This window comes from Oncorhynchus nerka, linkage group LG20, assembly GCF_034236695.1.
Source record: "Oncorhynchus nerka isolate Pitt River linkage group LG20, Oner_Uvic_2.0, whole genome shotgun sequence".
Lineage (NCBI taxonomy): Eukaryota > Metazoa > Chordata > Actinopteri > Salmoniformes > Salmonidae > Oncorhynchus > Oncorhynchus nerka.
The window spans coordinates 48,444,270-48,465,620 of NC_088415.1; the positions used below are offsets into that span (position 1 = coordinate 48,444,270).

The window sequence follows — 21,351 nt, forward strand, 5'->3', positions numbered from 1 at the left end:
ATAGCAAACTCAAATTTTGTGAGTGTTTTTATAGGGCAGGGCAGCTCTAACCAACATCTCTAAGCTCGTCTCAATGATTGGACTCCAGGTTAGCTGACTGACAATTATCTTTTGGATAAGTCATTAGGGGTTCACATACTTTTTCCAAACTACACTGTGAATGTTGAAATTATGTATTCAATATAGACAAGAAAAGACAATACTTTGTGTGTTATTATTTTAAGCACACTGTGTTTGTCTATTCTTGTGACTTAGATGAAGATCAGATTTCTGCTAAATGACTTAAATGTAAATGTAAATGTTAACTTTATGACCAATTTATGCAGAAATTCAGATAATTCCAAAGGGTTCACATACTTTTTCTTACCACTGTATTGTGATTCTCACTAACCTTTTTTTCAAATTTGTATTTATATATATTGTTTCGATGTAATTGTTTTACCCCTTTTTCTCACCAATTTTGTGATGGCCAATTGGTAGTTACAGTCTTGTCCCATCGCTGCAACTCCCATACGGACTCGGGAGAGACGAAGTTCGAGAGCCGTGCATTATCCGAAACACTACCCCGCCAAGCCGCATTGCTTCTTGACACAATGCTCGCTTAGCCCGGAAGCAAGACGCTCCAATGTGTTGGAAGAAACACTGTACACCTGGCGACCATGTCAGTGTGCATTGTGCCCGGCCCGCCACAGGAGTTGCTTGAGTGCAATGGGAGAAGAACAACCCGGCCAGCCTAACCCTCCCCTAACTCAGATGACTCTGGGCCAATTGTGCGCCTCGTCATGGGTCTCCCGGTCGCAGCCGGCTGCGACACCGCCTGGGATCGAACCAGGATCTGTAGTGATGCAGTACCGTAGACCGCTGCGCCACTCGGGAGGCCTGATTCTCACAATTCTATATGTATTGCTATTCGATACTGTGATTTTATTGCGGTTTGACATTCCAAGCATATTGCTCAGTACTTGTCTGCTGCAGAGAGACAAGAGAGAACATGAGAAAAAGAGTTATGATCAGTCAGGGAAATAAGTGCTAAAAACACGTTGGCTCACTATTTCTTAGTTTTTATTTTAAACATTACAAATCGATACTTGGAGTCTAAGTATTGATATAATATCATCCACAATAATATTGTGATGTATCTGTATTGATTGTATTTTTCCTGCATCAATATTGCCTGCTAGCTCTACTAATGATCTGCTGTAAAGAGGGTAACAGCAAACACAGTAAAGTAAAGCACTGTTGACTCAAGAGAGGATGCTAATCAAAATAATACTAGGGTAGCTACTGTACAAGTTAAGTAGTACTTGAAGTAGGCGACCCACCCCTCACTCACAGATACAAACATTATCAAGGACGCCTAGTTCACCATCTAAATTAGCAAACGAGTTAACTAGCAAGCTGCCTTGTTGGTTTCTAAAAGCCAAAGAAAGCTAAACTAAACTTTTTCGTGCATTTAAATAGCTAGACAGACAGCTAATGTAGCTATCTAGCCAGACTAATATTGTTAACTAGCTAACCATGAGCTAGCTGGCTTAATAACATGTATTAAATACAGTAAATTAAAAACTTGCCCAAGACAGTTCACAGAATTGTGATTTTAAATAAATGTAGGTAATTTATTGATTACTAAATTTAGCTAACAGATAATTCAGCTCTTTAATCCAGATATTCTTACCTTTGCCTTGATTCGACAGACTCATCCAGATCATCATGGCTTAGTGAGTGACGTAAAGCTTTAGACAGGCATCTGTAGTTTGATAGCCTCATGTATGATAGCCTCATTAACAGCGAATTAGCATTTCATTTTTGGGGGTGTAAATACAGGCAAATATCAAAACGTCATGCCAGCGTAAGTCGATATGAAACACAGCCCTTATTTAAAGTATTCCTAGAATCCCCTATGGAAAAATGAATGGTGAAACGATTGTAACCTTTTGACCCCTCGGTTTTACGGGAATTATAGCTGATACTGTGGTACTCTATACCGCACCAGTAACACAACACAGTGGGAATTCTGTTGAATTCAAATGTAATTGATATGTCATTGCTCTTTTAGGGAATTCTAGGGACGGGTCTTAAAGCCAAAATAGATAACTTGAGAGCCATGGAGAAAGGTTTGTTGCATTTTCACTTAACAGAATATTCTCGGGGGACCTGAGCACTAGGACCATGCCTCAGGACTACCTGGCCTGATAACTCTTTGGTGTACCCAGTCCACCTGGCCGTGCTGCTGCTCCAGTTTCAACTGTTCTGCCTCTGGCTGTGGAACCCTGATCTGTTCTCCGGATGTGCTGTTTTCAACTCTCTAGAGACAGCAGGAGCGGTGTAGAGATACTCTGAATGATCAGCTATGAAAAGCCAACTAACATTTACTTCTGAGGTGCTGACCTGTTGCACCCTCGACAACCACTGTGAATTTTATTATTTGACCCTGCTGGTCATCTACGAAAATTTGAACATCTTGGCCATGTTCTGTTATAATCTCCACGCGACACAGCCAGAAGAGGACTCGCCACCCCTCATAGCCTGGTTCCTCTCTAGGTTTCTTCCTAGGTTCTGGCCTTTCTAGGGAGTTTTTCCTAGCCACCGTGCTTCTACACCTGCATTGCTTGCTGTTTGGGGTTTTAGGCTGGGTTTCTGTACAGCATTTTGTGACATCAGCAGATGTAAGAAGGGCTTTATAAATAAACTTGATTTGAATATGCCGTGGACATGTTTGAGGTTGAGTTTACTAACAGAATGTTGAGAATGTATAGAGAGGACACTGTTGTGCAGACCAAGGCTGGGTCCAAATACTTTGAAATGGTTTCCTTTACCCATTTCCACTGTCCTTCCCTCACTCATAGTTAAACTGATAGATCCACTAAAATGGACTACAATGGACTGAGCAGATTTATTGCTATGTGACATCCAGGTTGCCATTGACAGAAATGTGTGTGGTGGCGGAGAACGAGAGGTGCAAGACAGACAAATGGTTCATCCAGATCCAGACCATTAGTTGGTGTAATGGGATACTTTAAATGAATTAGGAAACGTAAGGCGTTTCACACTACTGAGCCGAGCCGAGCCAAACCAAGCTGCTTTAAGCTGGCCTGGTTAAGCATCTGTCCTAGTTGCTGGAACCATTACAATCATGCTCTGTTTGGTTTGGGTAAACAGTCGGCAGTCGGCATGATAAAAGAGCCCATGGGATGGGGTGACTGTGTATGCTGACTGTAGCTCAATGTTCATCAGCATAGAACGGTCCCATAGAACCAGGCCAAGACCTCTCTCCTCTCTCTCTGTTCCGATGTGATTGGTTCCAGGCTGATACTTTCACCCTGAGACTCAAGAGTCCTCTGGTCCAAAATAAAGTCCCAGAAAAATAAACAAAAGGGACTCACATAGAGTCTGATAGCAGGACAGCTAGGTCCTTGTTACAGACAGAAAATAGAGCCTTTATTGCAGCCAACCCCGGCCTAGCTAGAACCCCCCCCCCCCCCCCCCAAAAGAGAAAAGATCCCTCTTATCCGAGCTCGGATAATTTCATCATTACTTCACGTTGGACCGCAGAAATCAAACACAGTCTGTTTTTATATGTGCAGTTATGTCATGAGAAAGGCTCATGGATGAAATTGCTTTTCCCCCCACACATCTCCAGGCTCGCCGCCTCTCTTCTGCTGCTCAGGATATCTACTGAAGGCCCGGCATTGTTGCATAATTCATAAATCTCCTTTGACCTTTGTAAAAAAAAAAATACAAAAATAATGTATTCCCTGTTAAAAATAACAAATCTTGAAATGTGCTTAGCTGGCTGGAGGCTTTACACTCTGATGCCAGTCCAAAATCCCACTTGAGTTGAACTCAGAATAATAATGAGATTGGCATTGCTGCCTGCCTGTCCATCTACTTTTCTCACCCCAAGCAACATGTTGACATTCCAGCTTTACATTAGTCCTGAACTCATAGTTATCTGTGGAGGTACTCGTATGTTGGATGTGTGCCCTACACGAGTTCTCATTAAGCTATGGCTTGAATTATAAAGGCCGCAGTTCATACTGCACAGACAACTCCTAATTTATATTTATATAATTCAACCATCCCAGAGTAACTACATAAGGTTTGTTAGGAGTCATTAACACTTTAATAAGCACAAGTAAAATATATGTTATTGACATACCGTGTCCAGTAAGCGTCGATCAATGTTTAGGTAGTGCTTATAATGCCGTTATGCATTGCTTATGAAACCGTTAAGTAATCCTTATGTTGTTTCGACGGAAGGAGATGGATTCCACGGAGACAGGCGACAGAGTCAGGTCTGTTTGACATTTTATTTCATGGTGGTAGGAACAAAAGACAAAGGTAATAAAGTTAGTAATGGTCAGGTCATGCCACTCTTACTCGGTGCACTGCCCTTCAGGAGTGTCTCAATCAAACAGTAGTTTAGAGGCCAGTCGATAGGGGAATCCACATGAAGACATAAAGGAACAGAAAATAGATTCAAACAGTAAATAGTACATTTTCTGTAAAAGCCAGAGGCAGACATTTTTGAGGCTCTCCGATGACTAGTATGAGCAGTATTATGAATTGAATTATTACATATTAATTTACACGATGGGGTTGATGAGGCTAGGATGCTGGCTAAAATAAGAGCACAGAACAGTATGGACAACGACTTTGTCAACCGGTGAGCCGTTGGAACTGGTTTAAGGCAATTCATAGACAGTTTCAACTACCCCGACATTAGATTGTGCCCGTCTTACTCTTGAGCCAGTGTCACTTCTGAGTGTCAATAACACAGGACACATTCCACAACTACTGGAATAGGTCCAATTCAACAGTAATACAACATAGAAATGCAGTGGTGTAGACCATACATACGCACACACGGTTACTGGTCTTAGCTTTGGAAACTAGTCCTTGATTTGACTCAAAAGCCATATGCTTCAATGCTCTTCCCCTTCCCTTCCCTTCCCCATTGACATAAGAACATAATTATTGTGTGTAGTGAACAGACAAGTCAGACTTCTTGGTTCCAGTGTATAGTACTAAAAACATAACCTCCATAGTTTTACACAATGCTACATTTACAAAATGGCCGCCTTTGTTTCAGAAGGGGGAAATATGAAGTGAACAATATTGCCAAGTATCTTATGTATCAAAACAGAGTGGGTTTATGTCAGTTTTTGGATGTTACAGAATTCATCTTAATACAAACCCATGTATTAGTATGTTTATTTGCAATTGCAATTATGTTTGCGATTTTTCTTTAAATTTTGCCGCCCAATATCCCAACTTATCACATTATCCCCTTTCCAACAGCAAGAGATGGACCCCTTTATTTTAAAGCAAGAGTATAAACCAGTTTCCATTTCAATTTGAGAAACATTTTTTTACTCTGAAGTTTGAAAGATTGAAGAATTTCATTGATGACTGAACATTTCATGACTGAGCATTGAAGGGTCCCATTGCCCACCTGGTATGACATCTCTCCTCTTCCTCTATTTAGCCTTATCTTACAGCTCCTCCATCAGGCCAGATGTGGTAAAAACAACAACTTGTTCTGTAGTTACACCATAAAAAAAGGACCCATTCAAATGAAATAGTTCTACAAGCTCAGTGAAATCAGGTGAGAGTAAAATAATCCACTTGACCTCTGACACGTTCGCCTCAGAAAATGAAAAGATCTGGCGAAACTAAAACAAAACAAAATCAACACCGCAGAAACTGCATGCAACTAGTGGTCATTGTTAGCTTTACTGATTGCAAAATAGAATATGCACAATACATGAGAAGCACAATACATGAGAAGAGAACCAATCTTACATATTCACAGTCTCAGGTATTTATATACTCTATATTTATTACCTTTATTTATGTAAATTATTATTACATTTCTTGATTGATGGATGTTTTGAAATTATGATATGTAAGTTGTTCTGGAATGCAGGGCACTTCGTCTTTGTTCAAAAATGAGACTTAGTCATTGGTTCAGAGCCAACTGAGAGTATTTGCGCTGTATGAGGAGTTTTGAAGAGTTTGTTCAGGCGGTTTCCGAAACTAATATGGAATACACTTGTGTCCTATCAGGGGCAAGCAGAGGGTTCTATGAAACCAGAGTTGTGTTCATGAGGCACCAATAAGACAGGCTTGTTTTCGTTGCAAAATGTTGTAAAACATTTTGTAACAGTGTGCTCTAACGAACATGACACAGGTATCTGCAGTATGTCTACTGCATTTGCCTCACACGGGAATGTTTGTATGTAGAGTTAGGGTTATGTCTATAGGCTGTGTTGGGTGGTAGTGACTGATATGACACCAAGACGAGGCAATAATAGAGAGGACCAATGTGGTTCACCAGTGTTCAAGCAATGAGCGATATGAAGGTTTTGTTCGCGTTTGTTTGAAAATAACAAATACAATTAATACAACTTTCGCTTGTCTTGCGACGCCACACAAATGTACGCAAGGTATTTACACCGGCCTTTCAGGAGGGGGATAATAAATGAACGGGAGGCGTAGATAAACAAACAAAAAACATACAGTATAACGAAACAAAATAAAACAAATTTAAACGACGTATTATTTTTTTCCAATATAAAAAGCGATGATAATTATACAAAAATAGAACTTAATTACAGCATTAGACATGTAGTTTATGAAGGGGGTGGTTTAACCAGGCTATTTTTTGTCCTCAGCGGCGGAACAGTGTAATATTTTGGGGCTATTGAGTGCGTCCTCCACCAGGTGAAGCCCCATGCCGTCCACCACCACATTCTTTACACAGCCAACGAAGCCCGTGCTGTAGGCCTTAGGCAGTCTGTGGGCCACCATCAACTCCTCCAAGCCACCTGGAGACAGAACGAGAGAGAGAGAGAGAAGGGAAGAGAAAGAGGGCGATTTAGAACAGTGTCTGAGGTGCATGAACAGACATACAACACAAGCATGCAACCCAGCACTCCCACAGATTGAGGTCACATCCTTGCATCTCCCACAAAGCAGAATGTGTCCTTCCACAAAGGATAACTAACTGCTGTAAAGTACTGTGTGATGTTGACCCTGGCAGTAGATGATGAGAAAGAGACATGTCGCTCTGGTGAACAGGAACGAACTGCATATCAAACAGGTGGTCCTTTCTGGAGGCCTGCTCGAGCAGTACAGTCACTAGAAATCTCCATTCACTCCAAGGGGAGCCCGTCTTCTGATAATTCACCTGGATTTATATTTCTCTCGTTTTCTGTCTCTCATTCTCTATCAAACACTTTCACACACTCTTTGTCTATATCTCTTTCCCTCTCAAAGACACTATTTTCCACTTATTTCCTTTCTCTTCCCTCTCCTGCTTTTGTCCCCGTTTCATCTGCTGCGCCGAGTTGGGCTTTCCGTCAAGCTCTTTCCCCCTTCTCTCTGTCCCCTCTAATCGGATCGCGTGCCTCTGAATCGGGGATCGACAGGGCTAATTTTATGCGAGTAAAAGATTAATTAATGATGAGCAGTGAAAGAGAAGGATTTAAAAGCGAGGAGCTGCTTGATGTGAGGCCTGCTGAAAGGATAATGTATTCTAGCTGTGGGGTGTGCTCGGCATCTGTTTGGAACCGCAGCGGTGTGTGGTGTGTCAGTGTGTGTGTGAGAAAGAGAGGGATTATGTGTGTCCTTCCACCTGCTGGCTCTCCTAACTCAAAACACCCACACACACCTTCCCAACACCTTACACGACCAAATGCATTTCAAGGAAGAAAAAAAATCTACCAGCGCCATTTCCCCAGAATATTCAATCTATCAAACGTGTGCTACTTCAAAAGCCATTTCGCTGAGCGAAGTTCAGGTCAAATGGAACTCAAAAAGATAACAGGCAGACTTCTTTGGTCGTTTCAAATTCCAGAGAAAAGAAAACTTTTGAGTTTAGTCAGATTGCTTTTCACTTCTCAAATCAATACCGGAATAGAGTTGGACACTCTTTCCAGACCGTCCTCTTACATTTATGACCAATTCTTTTCATGCCAGCGAGTTCTCTCACATCCACTGCAATGCATAGTGAGCGCATTCCTCATGGCACACACCTACCATTGTTACAGATGGAAATGTACTGTGTGTGTCAAATTTCAGGTTAACCCTATGTGTTGCTCAACAGTACCTCGGTCACTAGTCCATGTCCGTTACACTATCAGAGGGAAGTTAGACCTAGTATTATCAGCGTTTACTCACTTGTTGTTTTTAGAAACAGCATGTTAGTGTCTGACGGATTGGTATATGGAGGACTCATGACTGCGTGGCCAGGCACGACTCCAACTCCATCATCATGTTTTCCGATGACACGGCAGTGGCAGCACTGATCACCTGGTATGGCAACTGCTCGGCCTCCGACCGCAAGGCACTACAGAGGATAGTGTGATTGGCCCAGTACATCACTGGGGCCAAGCTTCTTTCCATCCAGGACCTCTATACCAGGCGGTGTCAGAGGATGGCCCTAAAAATGTTCAAAGACTCCAGCCCTCTAGTCATAGAGTGTTCTCTCTGCTGCTGCATGGCAAGCGGTACCAGAGCACCGAGTCTAAGTCCAAAAGTCTTCTCAACAGCTTCTACCCCAAAGCCATAAGGCTCCTGAACAGCGAATCAAAGGACTTCCCAGACGATTTGCATTGCCCCCTCTCTTTTATGCTGCTACTCTGTGTTTATTATCTATGCAAAGTCACTTTAACTCTACCTACATGTACATATTACCTCAATTACCTCGGCTAACCGGCGCCCCCTGCACATTGACTCTGTACCGGTACCCCCTGTATATAGCCTCACTATTGTTATTTTACTGCTGCTGTGTAATTATTTGTTAATTTTATTTTTCTCTTTACAGTTGAAGTCGGCAGTTTACATACACGTTAGCCAAATACATTTAATCTCAGTTTTTCACAATTCCTGACATTTAATTCTAGTAAAAATTCCCTGTCCTAGGTCAGTTAGGATCCCCATTTTATTTTAAGAATCTGAATTGTCAGAATAATAATAGAGAGAATGATTTATTTCAGCTTTTATTTCTTTCATCACATTCCCAGTGGGTCAGAAGTTTACATACACTCAATTAGTATTTGGTAGCATTGCCTTTAAATTGTTTAACCTGGGTCAAATGTTTTGCGTAGCCTTCCACAAGCTTCCCACAGTAATGTGGATGAATTTTGGCCCATTCCTCCTGACAGAGCTGGTGGAACTGAGGCAGGTTTGTAGGCCTCCTTGCTCGCACACTCTTTCAGTTCTGCTCACAAATGTTCTATAGGATTGAGGTCAGGGCTTTGTGATGGCCACTCCAATACCTTGATTCTGTTGTCCTTCAGCTATTTTGCCACAACTTTGGAAGTATGCTTGGGGTCATTGTCCATTTGGAAGACCCATTTGCAACCAAGCTTTAACTTCCTGACTGATGTCTTGAGATGTTGCTTCAATATATCCACATCATTTCCCTTCTTCATTATTTTGTGAAGTGCACCAGTCCCTCCTGCAGCAAAGCACCCCCACAACATGATGCTGCCACCCCTGTGCTTCATGGTTAGGATGGTGTTCTTCAACTTGCAAGCCTCCTCCTTTTCCCTCCAAAAATAGCAATGGTCATTATGGCCAAACAGTTCTATTTTCGTTTCATCAGACCAGAGGACATTTCTCCAAAAAGTACTATCTTTGTCCCGATATGCAGTTGCAAACCGTAGTCTGGCTTTTTTATGGCAGTTTTGGAGCAGTGGCTTCTTCCTTGCTGAGCGGCCTTTCAGGTTATGTCGGTATAGGACTCGTTTTACTGTGGATATAGATACTTTTGTACCCGTTTCCTCCAGCATCTTCACAAGGTCCTTTGCTGTTCTGTGATTGATTCACATTTTTCGCACCAAAGTAAGTTAATCTCTAGGAGACAGAACGTGTCTCCTTCCTGAGTGGTATGATGGCTGTTTGGTCCCATGGTGTTTATACTTGCATACTATTGTTTGTACAGATGAACGTGGTACCTTCAGGCCTTTGGAAATTGCTCCCAAGGATGAACCAGACTCGTGGAGTTCTACTCGTGGAGGTCTTGGCTGATTTCTTTTGATTTTCCCATGATGTCAAGCAAAGAGGCACTCAGTTTGAAGGTAGGCTGTGAAATACATTCACATGTACACCTCCAATTGACTCAAATGGTGTCAATTAGCCTATCAGAAGCTTCTAAAAAAAATTTAAGCTTCTGGAATTTTCCAAGCTGTTTAAAGGCACAGTCAACTTAGTGTATGTAAACTTCTGACTCACTGGAATTGTGATACAGTGAATTATAAGTGAAATAATCTGTCTGTAAACAGTTGTTGGGAAAATTACTTATGTCATGCACAAAGTAGGTGTCCTAACCGACTTGCCACAACTATAGTTTGTTAACAAGACATTTGTGGAATGGTTGAAAAACTAGTTTTAATGACTCCAACCTAAGTGTATGTAAACTTCCAACTTCAACTGTATCTATTTTTTACTTCACTTTGTTTCCTTAAAACTGCATTGTTGGTTAAGGGCGCATGTGACAAATAAACATTTATTTGATTTGTCTGTCTGTCGTGTGTCTGCATGTGTGCATTCCCATCTGGGTGTGTGCATTCCCATCTGGGTGTGTGCATTCCCATCTGGGTGTGTGCATTCCCATCTGGGTGTGTGCATTCCCATCTGGGTGTGTGTATGTTTGTACACCTGTGTCTGCCTCTGTGTGTCTGTTTCACTGTGTGTTAAACCTAAGACCTGTTGCGGGCTTATTAGTCCACCTACCCAACCAGAGAGCTCCGTCTGTGTCCAGCTGAGTGGCTGTCAGGGGCGACGATCCCGTGACTGCTGTCTCGTTGCCCACCTGGAGAGATCCGTCCCTACGTGCTCTGAGAGGGGGGCATAAAGGGGAAGGTAGAGGGAGAGGTGGGAGATAGGGAGAGAAAGGGGGAGTTGTTTACTGGCTTGTAGTAAAAATCAAGTCAGATGGCTATGTGCTTAGCAGGTGATTGAGCGAAGGGGGAGAGAGTGAGTGCATCCGAAATGGCACCCTATTCCCTATATTTTGCACCACGTTTGTCCAGAGCCTGTACGAGCAATCATCAAAAGTAGTCCACTGTATAGGGAATAGGGTGCCATTTCAGACGCAGACAGTCACCCAACAGTGTGTTGGAGGCATCGCTGTCATTCCCACGGAGCTGAAATGAGACCAACCTCCATGGATTTAAAGGTATCAAGTCTTCACTATGTGCTAGGATGATGCGGGTTTGGAGTATGCGATATGTCAGAATGGGTTGAGATAACATTCATAACCCCACATTTAAATGCTGTGGCATGGAAGCTAACCCAAAGCTAGATTTTCAGTTTGCTTACAAGCTGAGTGAAATTGAAGGCAAATATGAAAACCACACACTCTGTATGATGAACACTACGATGAACATTTCATGACTTCCACTGTTCGGTCATTTTCTATCACTAATATAAATATTCACTTAGGGCTAAATCCTAACTTCCACCCAAGTCAAAGTTAGTCAAATTGAAGTTAGGATTTACGCTAAAGCAAAATCACAAATACAAGCTATCCTGTTTAATGTCCCGTTAGCCGTCGCCTTACCTGCTGGCCTTGACGCAGATCCAACTGTTAGTGTTGACGCGCACCGTCGAGCGAAGCACCACAGGCTTGGAGCCCAGGTCATAGGTCATCTGCACGCGGCCATCCACAATGGCCAGGGCGATATAGTCAGAGCGCTCCACGCCCTTGCCGCTCCACAGCACCAGGCCCTGTGTGGCCTCCGTCTTGATGCTCAGCTCAAATTTGTTCACTTGCAGGGCCTTCTCACTGCAGGGCAGGGAGAGGAGCTTTAGAATGACTTATATTATTGGAGAGCAGAGTAAGCGAGGTGATTGTGAATCTCTCTCTCTCTCTCTCTCTCTCTCTCTCTCTCTCTCTCTCTCTCGTGGTGGTGGTTGAGGCGGAGGACTGAGGCAGGATGCTGGGGGGGGGGGTTCGGTGTTGTTTGATCTCAGTCTCTGGACGGGGGAGTCAGGGAGCTGGGGAGAGGGGTGGAGACTGGGACATCCTGGGCCTTCCTATGGGGAGCGCTGCATGTCACTGCCACAGCTGTCTCTACTCTGTGAGTGGGCTGCTGCTCAGAGCCTAGCTGGTGAGGTGGTTTGCATACGAACGCACACACACGCGCACACACACGCCCCACTACACACAAAGGCATACATACACACATCCATGTACGCACACATGCACACAGCTCCATTTGGTACAGACGTCAAACAAAAAGACTCCAGAAAGGAAGCTAGTTTTAAACAGCTCCTTTATTCTCCATAGTTTCCTTCAAGAGATGGATATCAAGAGAATCATGCCTATGTGTTTGTGGTGTGTGTGTCACTAATCGTTATCGCTGTGAAGTCGACAAGGTACAACAACTTTTTGAAAAATATCGTAATTTCTTTTTTTTGACAAACAGGCAAAGCACATAGAACAGAGAGCACACAACACAGAACAGAGAGCACACAACACAGAACAGAGAGCACACAACACAACACAGAACAGAGAGCACACAACACAGAACAGAGAGCACACAACACAGAACAGAGAGCACACAACACAACACAGAACAGAGAGCACACAACACAACACAGAACAGAGAGCACACAACACAGAACAGAGAGCACACAACACAACACAGAACAGAGAGCATACAACACAACACCCAGATCACAAGACAGACATGACATGTACACGACACGAGTCTGCTCAGCAAACAGACAGTCTTATGGGAGCACAGGGGGTTATCCACAAAGGGCAGGAGGACAGGAGAAAAGGAAGAAAAGAGAAAATGACCCTTGAATAAAGTTTGATTTGATCCTCTCATTGGGCCGGCCAAAAGTGGTGCTACTGCTAATGAGCTAACGGTGGTGAAGAGACTGGACGGATTGTTTAAACGGAATAATTATTTCATTTAGTTTCTGTTCAGGTATGGCCAACCGAACTTGACGGATGTTTAGTATTCGACCCAGCAGAGAGGAAGGAGTGCAACGTTTCTACATTTGGATTTGAGATTTCCAAAGCATAACTAATCTTTCTAAAATACACCATTTAAATTCACTCAAGCACAAATGCACAAAACAGAATGACTAATGAATTTAGAGTCATAGAAATCCTTTAGATAAACGGTCAGTAGCAAAACACATACAATATTTGGACTCCTTTCCCCTTGCCTGGGTAGGAGGTTCAATAAATCTTCAACAGCCTGGGTAGGAGGTTCAATAAATCCTCAACAGCCTGGGTAGGAGGTTCAATAAATCCTCAACAGCCTGGGTAGGAGGTTCAATAAATCCTCAACAGCCTGGGTATGAGGTTCAATAAATCCTCAACAGCCTGGGTAGGAGGTTCAATAAATCCTCAACAGCCTGGGTAGGAGGTTCAATAAATCCTCAACAGCCTGGGTAGGAGGTTCAATAAATCCTCAACAGCCTGGGTATGAGGTTCAATAAATCCTCAACAGCCTTGGTAGGAGGCTCAATAAATCCTCAACAGCCTGGGTATGAGGTTGAATAAATCCTCAACAGGATGGATTTTCAGAAAGAAGAAGGTCCTCAGACTAAGGATATATTATACTGTATTTATACTATACTGACTAGTCTTAATTATGTTTCGGACTCCTGGTTGCATAATACATTTCCAAGAAGGGACAACGTTTGAATTTAATTGAATTAAGAATTTGATGTGAAACAATACATGATTTAATATGCAACCAAGTTGTCTTACTTTGGGGTTTACTTACTGGATTTGATTAATATTATGGAGTAGCGTCTTCTATGCTTCTTTTATTCCTTTTTGAATAAGTCTGAAAAAGGGCTGTGCACCCCATTGCCTTTAGGTGGGAGAAGTAAACAGAACATTGCTAAACTGGATATGATTGGGGACTGAGCTCTGCTGTCTTAATAGACCCGGGTGCGATTGCAACAGCTTATGGGGATCCAGATAAACAAATTAAAATATAATACTGTCTCTATACGTGGCCCAGTATATAGAGAAGTATAGAGAAGTCTGGCCCTCCAATAATTTCTCTATGGGGCCCAATGTACAGAGTAGTGTGGCCCTATTATACTTCTCTAAATGGGGCCGAGAGTATTGAACTGTGGTTCTCCAATACTGTTTCTATGGGGCACTTTCTGTGCCTTGAGTAGTGACAAGTTAGGCTGCCGACCTGAGGGGGGTTGTGTCGGGGTGGGATGCAGAAGGGTGGGGAGGCAGCATGCTAGCGATTGGTTGGACAGCGCTGGCTACAGGCTCCAGGACACTCACCTCTGTTCCGACGGGTTCTCCAGTGACTCTGGACTTTAAGGGAGCAGGGGAGAGAATGGAAGGGTGTGCAATAAGCGGACGGAGGGAGGTGGAAGGAGGACCCACAAGGAACCTTACAGGGTGATGTACTATATAGCATCGCCAGCATAGACAAGAGCCTCAGTGATCAGGGAGATGTGTTGAACAGAGTAAGTTGTTGCCCGAGAGATGGGAAAACATGTCTAGCTACCTTCCATGGTCCATACTAGGATACTAGCCAATGCATTACTACATTCTAGGTAGTATGAACACAGGAAATAGAACACATTTTATGAGTTTGGCTCTGGAGCCGTGATCACAGAATCATGGCTCTCTCTGGATATTCTGTTCCCATCCATACAGCCAGCTGGGTTCTCAGTACATTGTGCTGATGGAGAAATCTCTGGAAAGAAGAAAGGCGGAGGTGTATGTTTCATGATTAACTACTCATGGTGTGATTGTGGGAACGTACAGGAACTCAAGTCCTTTTGTTCACCCGACCTAGAATACCTCACAATCAATGCAATACCTCACAATCAATGCCGACCGCATTACCTCCTTAGAATTTTCTTTGGTTATCGTCACAGCCGTGTATATTCCCCGTCTAGCTGATACATGACAGCTCTCAAAGAACTACACTGGACCATGTGCAAACTGGAAACTGCATAACCTGGGGGACATTTATTGTAGCTGGGAATTTGAATAAAGCAAATCTGAGGAAAACACTACTGAAGTTCTACCAACACATTGCCTGCAGAAATCCTCTCCCTTCCAGGATAGCTACAAGGCTCTCCCCTCACCTCCCTTCGGCAACTCCCTTTCGCTCCTGCCTCCCTATAAACAGAAACTCAAACAGGAAATACCTGTGCTAAGGTTTATTCAATGCTGGTCTGATCAAGACTGTTTTGATCACGCGGACTGGGACATGTTCCGGGTTGCTTCTAGAATAACATTGACGTGTACACTGACAAGGTGACTGAGTTAATAAAGAAGTGTATAGGGGATGTTGTTCCCACTGTGATCACTGCATATAACCACAGCAAGGTGGACTGGGAATATGGTAGGGTATAAACAGTCCAGTTATGCCCTCCGTAAGGCAATCAAACAGGCAGGACGTCAGTACAGAGACGAAGTGGAGTTGCAATTCAACGGCTCAGACACAAGATGTATGTGGCAGGGACTCCAGAAAATCACAGATTATAAAGAGAAAACCAGCCACATCGCGGACAGCATGTTAACCCTTGAAAGGCTGCCGGCCCAGATGGCATCCCGAGCAGCATCCTCGGAGCAGGCGCAGACCTGCTAGCTGGAGTGTTTATGGACATATTCAATCTCTTCCTATCTCAGTCTGCTGTCCCCACATGCATCAAGATGTCCACCATTGTATCTGTTCCCAAGAAAGCTAAGGTAACTGAACTAAATGACTATCGCCCCGTAGCACACTTCCGTCATCATGAAGTGATGAAATCTCGCGTCTTGTGATGGCCGGCCGCCCAACAACCTGCCCGCTTGACCCTATCCCCTCCTCTCTTCTCCAGACCATTTCCGGAGACCTTCTCCCTTACCTCACATCGCTCATCAACTCATCCCTGACTGCTGGCTACGTCCCTTCCGTCTTCAAGAGAGCGAGAGTTGCACCCCTTCTGAAAAAACCTACACTCGATCCCTCCGATGTCAACAACTACAGACCAGTATCCCTTCTTTCTTTTCTCTCCAAAACTCTTGAACGTGCCGTCCTTGGCCAGCTCTCCCGCTATCTCTCTCAGAATGACCTTCTTGATCCATATCAGTCAGGTTTCAAGACTAGTCATTCAACTGAGACTGCTCTTCTCTGTATCACGGAGGCGCTCCGCACTGCTAAAGCTAACTCTCTCTCCTCTGCTCTCATCCTTCTAGACCTATCGGCTGCCTTCGATACTGTGAACCATCAGATCCTCCTCTCCACCTTCTCCGAGTTGGGCATCTCCAGCGCGGCCCACGCTTGGATTGCGTCCTACCTGACGGGTCGCTCCTACCAGGTGGCGTGGCGAGAATCCGTCTCCACACCACGTGCTCTCACCACTGGTGTCCCCCAGGGATCTGTTCTAGGCCCTCTCCTATTCTCGCTATACACCAAGTCACTTGGCTCTGTCATAACCTCACATGGTCTCTCCTATCATTGCTATGCAGACGACACACAATTAATCTTCTCCTTTCCCCCTTCTGATGACCAGGTGGCGAATCGCATCTCTGCATGTCTGGCAGACATATCAGTGTGGATGACGGATCACCACCTCAAGCTGAACCTCGGCAAGCTGCTCTTCCTCCCGGGGAAGGACTGCCCGTTCCATGATCTCGCCATCACGGTTGACAACTCCATTGTGTCCTCCTCCCAGAGCGCTAAGAACCTTGGTGTGATCCTGAACAACACCCTGTCGTTCTCAACTAACATCAAGGCGGTGGCCCGTTCCTGTAGGTTCATGCTCTACAACATCCGCAGAGTACGACCCTGCCTCACACAGGAAGCGGCGCAGGTCCTAATCCAGGCACTTGTCATCTCCCGTCTGGATTACTGCAACTCGCTGTTGGCTGGGCTCCCTGCCTGTGCCATTAAACCCCTACAACTCATCCAGAACGCCGCAGCCCATCTGGTGTTCAACCTTCCCAAGTTCTCTCACGTCACCCCGCTCCTCCGCTCTCTCCACTGGCTTCCAGTTGAAGCTCGCATCCGCTACAAGACCATGGTGCTTGCCTACGGAGCTGTGAGTGGAACGGCACCCCAGTACCTCCAGGCTCTGATCAGGCCCTACACCCAAACAAGGGCACTGCGTTCATCCACCTCTGGCCTGCTCGCCTCCCTACCACTGAGGAAGTACAGTTCCCGCTCAGCCCAGTCAAAACTGTTCGCTGCTCTGGCCCCCCAATGGTGGAACAAACTCCCTCACGACGCCAGGACAGCGGAGTCAATCACCACCTTCCGGAGACACCTGAAACCCCACCTCTTTAAGGAATACCTAGGATAGGATAAAGTAATCCCTCTCACCCCCTTAAAAGATTTAGATGCACTACTGTTCCACTGGATGTCATAAGGTGAATGCACCAATTTGTAAGTCGCTCTGGATAAGAGCGTCTGCTAAATGACTTAAATGTAAATGTAAGTGCTTTGAGAGACTAGTTAACCTGTTAGTACTCTAGGGGCAGTATTTCATTTTTGGATAAAAAGACGTGCCCGTTTTAAGCGCAATATTTTGTCACGAAAAGATGCTCGAATATGCTTGGAATTGATAGTTTTGGAAAGAGTCTTACGTTTCCAGAACTGCAAAGATTTTCACTGTGAGTCGCTTAGAACAAATGCTTCGGGCAAAACCAAGATGTATGACCGACCAGGAAATGAACAGGATTTTTGAGGCTACGTTTTCCATGATCGCCTTATATGGCTGTGAATGCGACAGGAATCAACGGACACTTTATCTTGTTTCCCCAAGGTCTCTGCAGCATTGTGACGTATTTGTAGGCATATCATTGGAAGATTGACCATAAGAGACTACAATTGCCAAGTGTCCCGCTTGGTGTCTGCGTGGCATTTGGTGCGCAAAAGTCAGCTCCCAGTGTTTTTCCATTCGAATCAGACAACAAAGCAGGCTTCAAGGACGGTGCTTTCAATGGAGAGATATATGAGAAACCACCTTCAGGATTGATTCAAACAACGTTTTCCATGTTTCAGTCGATATTATGGAGTTAATTCGGAAAAAGTTCGACGTGTAGGTGACTGAATTTTCGGTTAGTTTCGGTAGCCAAATGCATAGTAACAAAAGGGAACGATGTGTCCTACACAAGAATCTTTCAGGAAAAACTGGACATCTGCTATGTAACTGAGAGTCTCCTCATTGAAACATCTGAAGTTCTTCAAAGGTAAATTATTTTATTTGATTCCTTGGCTGGTTTTTGTGAATATGTTGCGTGCTAAATGCTAACGCTAAATGCTAAGCTAGCTATCACCACTCTTACACAAATTATTGATTTTCTCTGGTTCTAAAGCATATTTTGAAAATCTGAGACGACAGGATTGTTAAGAAAAGGATAAGCTTGAGAGCAGGCATATTTATTTCATTTCATTTGCGATTTTTAGAAATCGCTAACGTTGCGTTATGGTAATGAGCTTGAGGCTGTAGTAACGATACCGCATGCGGGATGGGGCGGACTATGAGGTTAAGGATCATGTCACCTTCACCGACAGCCGAGGCCCACTACAATTTACATACTGCCCCAATAGATTCACGGATGATGCCATCGCACTACACACTGCCCTATCCCATCTTACCTAATGTATGTAAGAATACTGATCATTGACTACAGCTCAGCCTTCAACACCATAGTATCCTCCGAGCTCATCATTAAGCTTGGGGTCCTGGGTCTGAACCCCGCCCTGTGGAACTGGATCCTGGACTTCCTGACAGGCTGCCCCCCCCCCAGGTGGTGAAGGTAGGCAGCAACGCCTCCACTACACTGAACCTCAACACAGGGCCCCACAAAGGTGCGTCCTCAGCCTCGTTCTGTACTTCCCTCGTTTACCCATGACTGCGTGGCCACGCACGCCTGCAACTCAACAATCAAGTTTGCAGGTGACACAAAAGTGGTAGGCCTGATTGCCAACAACGACAAGATGGCCTACAGGGAGGAGCTGGCCCTGGTGGAGTGGTGCCAGGAAAAGTGGAATTCTGGAGATGTGATATTTTTGTTTTTATATACTCCTGACTCGGACAATGCTTGTCCAAATATTTCTGCTTCTTAATTATATTATTTTTGATTTCTGTGTACTGTTGTGTATTGTTAGATACTGCTGAACTGTTGGAGCTAGGAACACAAGCATTTCGCTTGTGTATGCGACCAATACAATTTGATTTGATCAGAGACACTGTAGCCCTGGTCCAGGAGCAGTAAAGCACAACCACACCACCACTGGGACTCTTAAGGGGAGGGCTGGGCAACAATGTCATGATTTTATGATTAATTTGCCAAACCATTTTTCTTTTGGGGATAATAACATTTTCCACTACTAGTCTGATGACAGTGCTGTGTGTGTGTGTGTGTGTGTGTGTGCGTGTGTGTATGTGTGTGTGTGTGTGTGTGTGTGTAGTGGCTATTATCAACTTCCTTGAGAGAAGGAAGCACCAAATGAGAAAAATGGGGAAATCGACAAAAATGGGGAGAGACAGAGACAGGGCCCTATATGATTTGGTTGCTCCAATATTGGGGCGTGAGGAAATTGACCCAAGCTTTCAGAAGAGGAATGAAGACCGATCTAGGCTGCAGTAAATAGTAACAGCATCATTAGCCCAGGGTGATACAGCGCTGGTCTGTGTGTTGTAATAACATTGCTATAACATTCCTCTGAGGAATTAATTGATCAATTTATGAATCTCTGTTAAACACCAGATCATGTTGAATCGATGACACTCGCTCGGAGAGATTGGGCTGGCTCTGGTTTGGACCATAATCGCGCCCCTCTCTCTTACAGGAAGTGACAACTATTAAAGCTCCTCTGGCCAGTCCGGCTCGAAGGACCATGATTATCACTCTAACGCAGGGTTGGCCAAACTCCAAGAGGTGCACGTCTAGTTTTTAGCATAGCACTACAAAGCTGATTCAAATAATCATAAAGCTTTGATCATTGTAATTTGGGAAATGCTGTCCTAACGGATGTTGATACCAGCTGCCACATTGTTAGGGCTGGTCTCAAAGACGTCTCGATTTGAAGTCTTTCTTTGTCACGCCCTGGCCATAGAGAGGTTTTTATTTTCTATTTTGGTTAGGTCAGGGTGTGACTAGGGTGGGCATTCTAGTTTCCTTATTTCTATGTTAGTGTGGTTCCCAATCAGAGGCAGCTATCTATCGTTGTCTCTGATTGGGGATCATATATAAGTTGTCATTTTCATATCATTTTCATGTCATTTTCATATATAAGTTGTCATTTTCCGTTTGGGTTTCGGGTGGGATGTTATTTTCTGTTTTTTCCTGACAGAACTGTGCGCTTTCGTTTTCACCTTTTGTCATTTTGTCATCACAGTGTTTTTTGAACACTTTCCACGCTGCGCTTTGGTCTCATTCTGACGACAGCCGTTACATTCTTGAAAATCATTTTAAAAACATGAGACAACTCCTTAACATGTCAGCCTTCCTTTTTCTCAGCATCCAACTTGATAAATATTCATAATTGCAGTTAGAGATTGAACTAAGTGTGAATGACAGGGGCTTAAATGTGGATATCGAATTCTCTGGTGAATAAGCTCGGCATAATTCAACCTAAAACCAACTTCCCGATTAGTTTTTTTTGATCAAATCAAATCTTTTAAGAAGTTACTTACCAAGCTAATGCCAGCAAAAAGGAAACTAACAAAGTAAGATCTAAGTGTTGCCCTGGAGGAGGCAGTAAAATAACTGATGCAGCAAGACTGAGGAAGGGGGAATATCTTGGTCCACTACCTTGCAGTTAAGCCTTTACACTCGTGGGAATTGGCCTATATAGACATGGCTAAATTGACATGTTTCTTACAAAAGAAATATGAAAAGCAGATGCATAAACATGGTACAGTTTGGAGATTATGGAAATATTATTAGACCAAAGTTGACACAACAATCCCCCTGACACAAGACTGAATCCAAACATTACACAGTTGATTTTATGTGCCTTTTACATTTACTGTTCTTATCATGTCATTTGTTGACAACGAAATCAGAAAATACTCTGGATACATTCAGTATAAGTAAGTATATACGATAAGAATATTAATGGTAAATGTTGGGAAGGTGCAACATAAGACAAAAACAAATTACAAGGGTTTGACTGAGAGAGCTAACTGGTGTCTCCAAGTAGCCACACATTTCTCTAAGTGTCCTCAGCTCCTAAGTCATTTCAATGCACTTTTATGACTCAAAGAAGAGTCCTCAACAATAAGGTGATTTTTTGAGCTCTCCTAGCTGTGCGGTTGAGGAATTAGAGCAAGCACACTTGTTTGGAACACAACCCTGCATCCCCACCATCACACGATTAGTGTTGTTGTTCACGCAAT

The 21,351-nt window shown here is 43.8% G+C and overlaps 1 protein-coding gene across 3 annotated transcripts in view; it reads right to left on the reverse strand.

The window, feature by feature from the left end:
- Positions 1–4,291: 4,291 nt before the first annotated feature.
- Positions 4,292–21,351, reverse strand: part of LOC115101912 (agrin-like) — a 492,981-nt gene continuing 475,921 nt past the window's right edge. For 2 of the 3 annotated variants that reach the window (XM_065005556.1, XM_065005558.1), the window contains 3 exons: positions 11,573–11,797; positions 10,744–10,847; positions 4,292–6,830 (listed from right to left, as the gene is read on the reverse strand). In XM_065005556.1, the coding sequence (XP_064861628.1) occupies positions 6,661–6,830; positions 10,744–10,847; positions 11,573–11,797 (499 nt within the window). In that variant the 3' untranslated portion in view covers positions 4,292–6,660. The remainder of the gene's footprint in view (positions 6,831–10,743; positions 10,848–11,572; positions 11,798–21,351) is intronic. The other variant, XM_065005557.1, reaches the window with a different exon arrangement.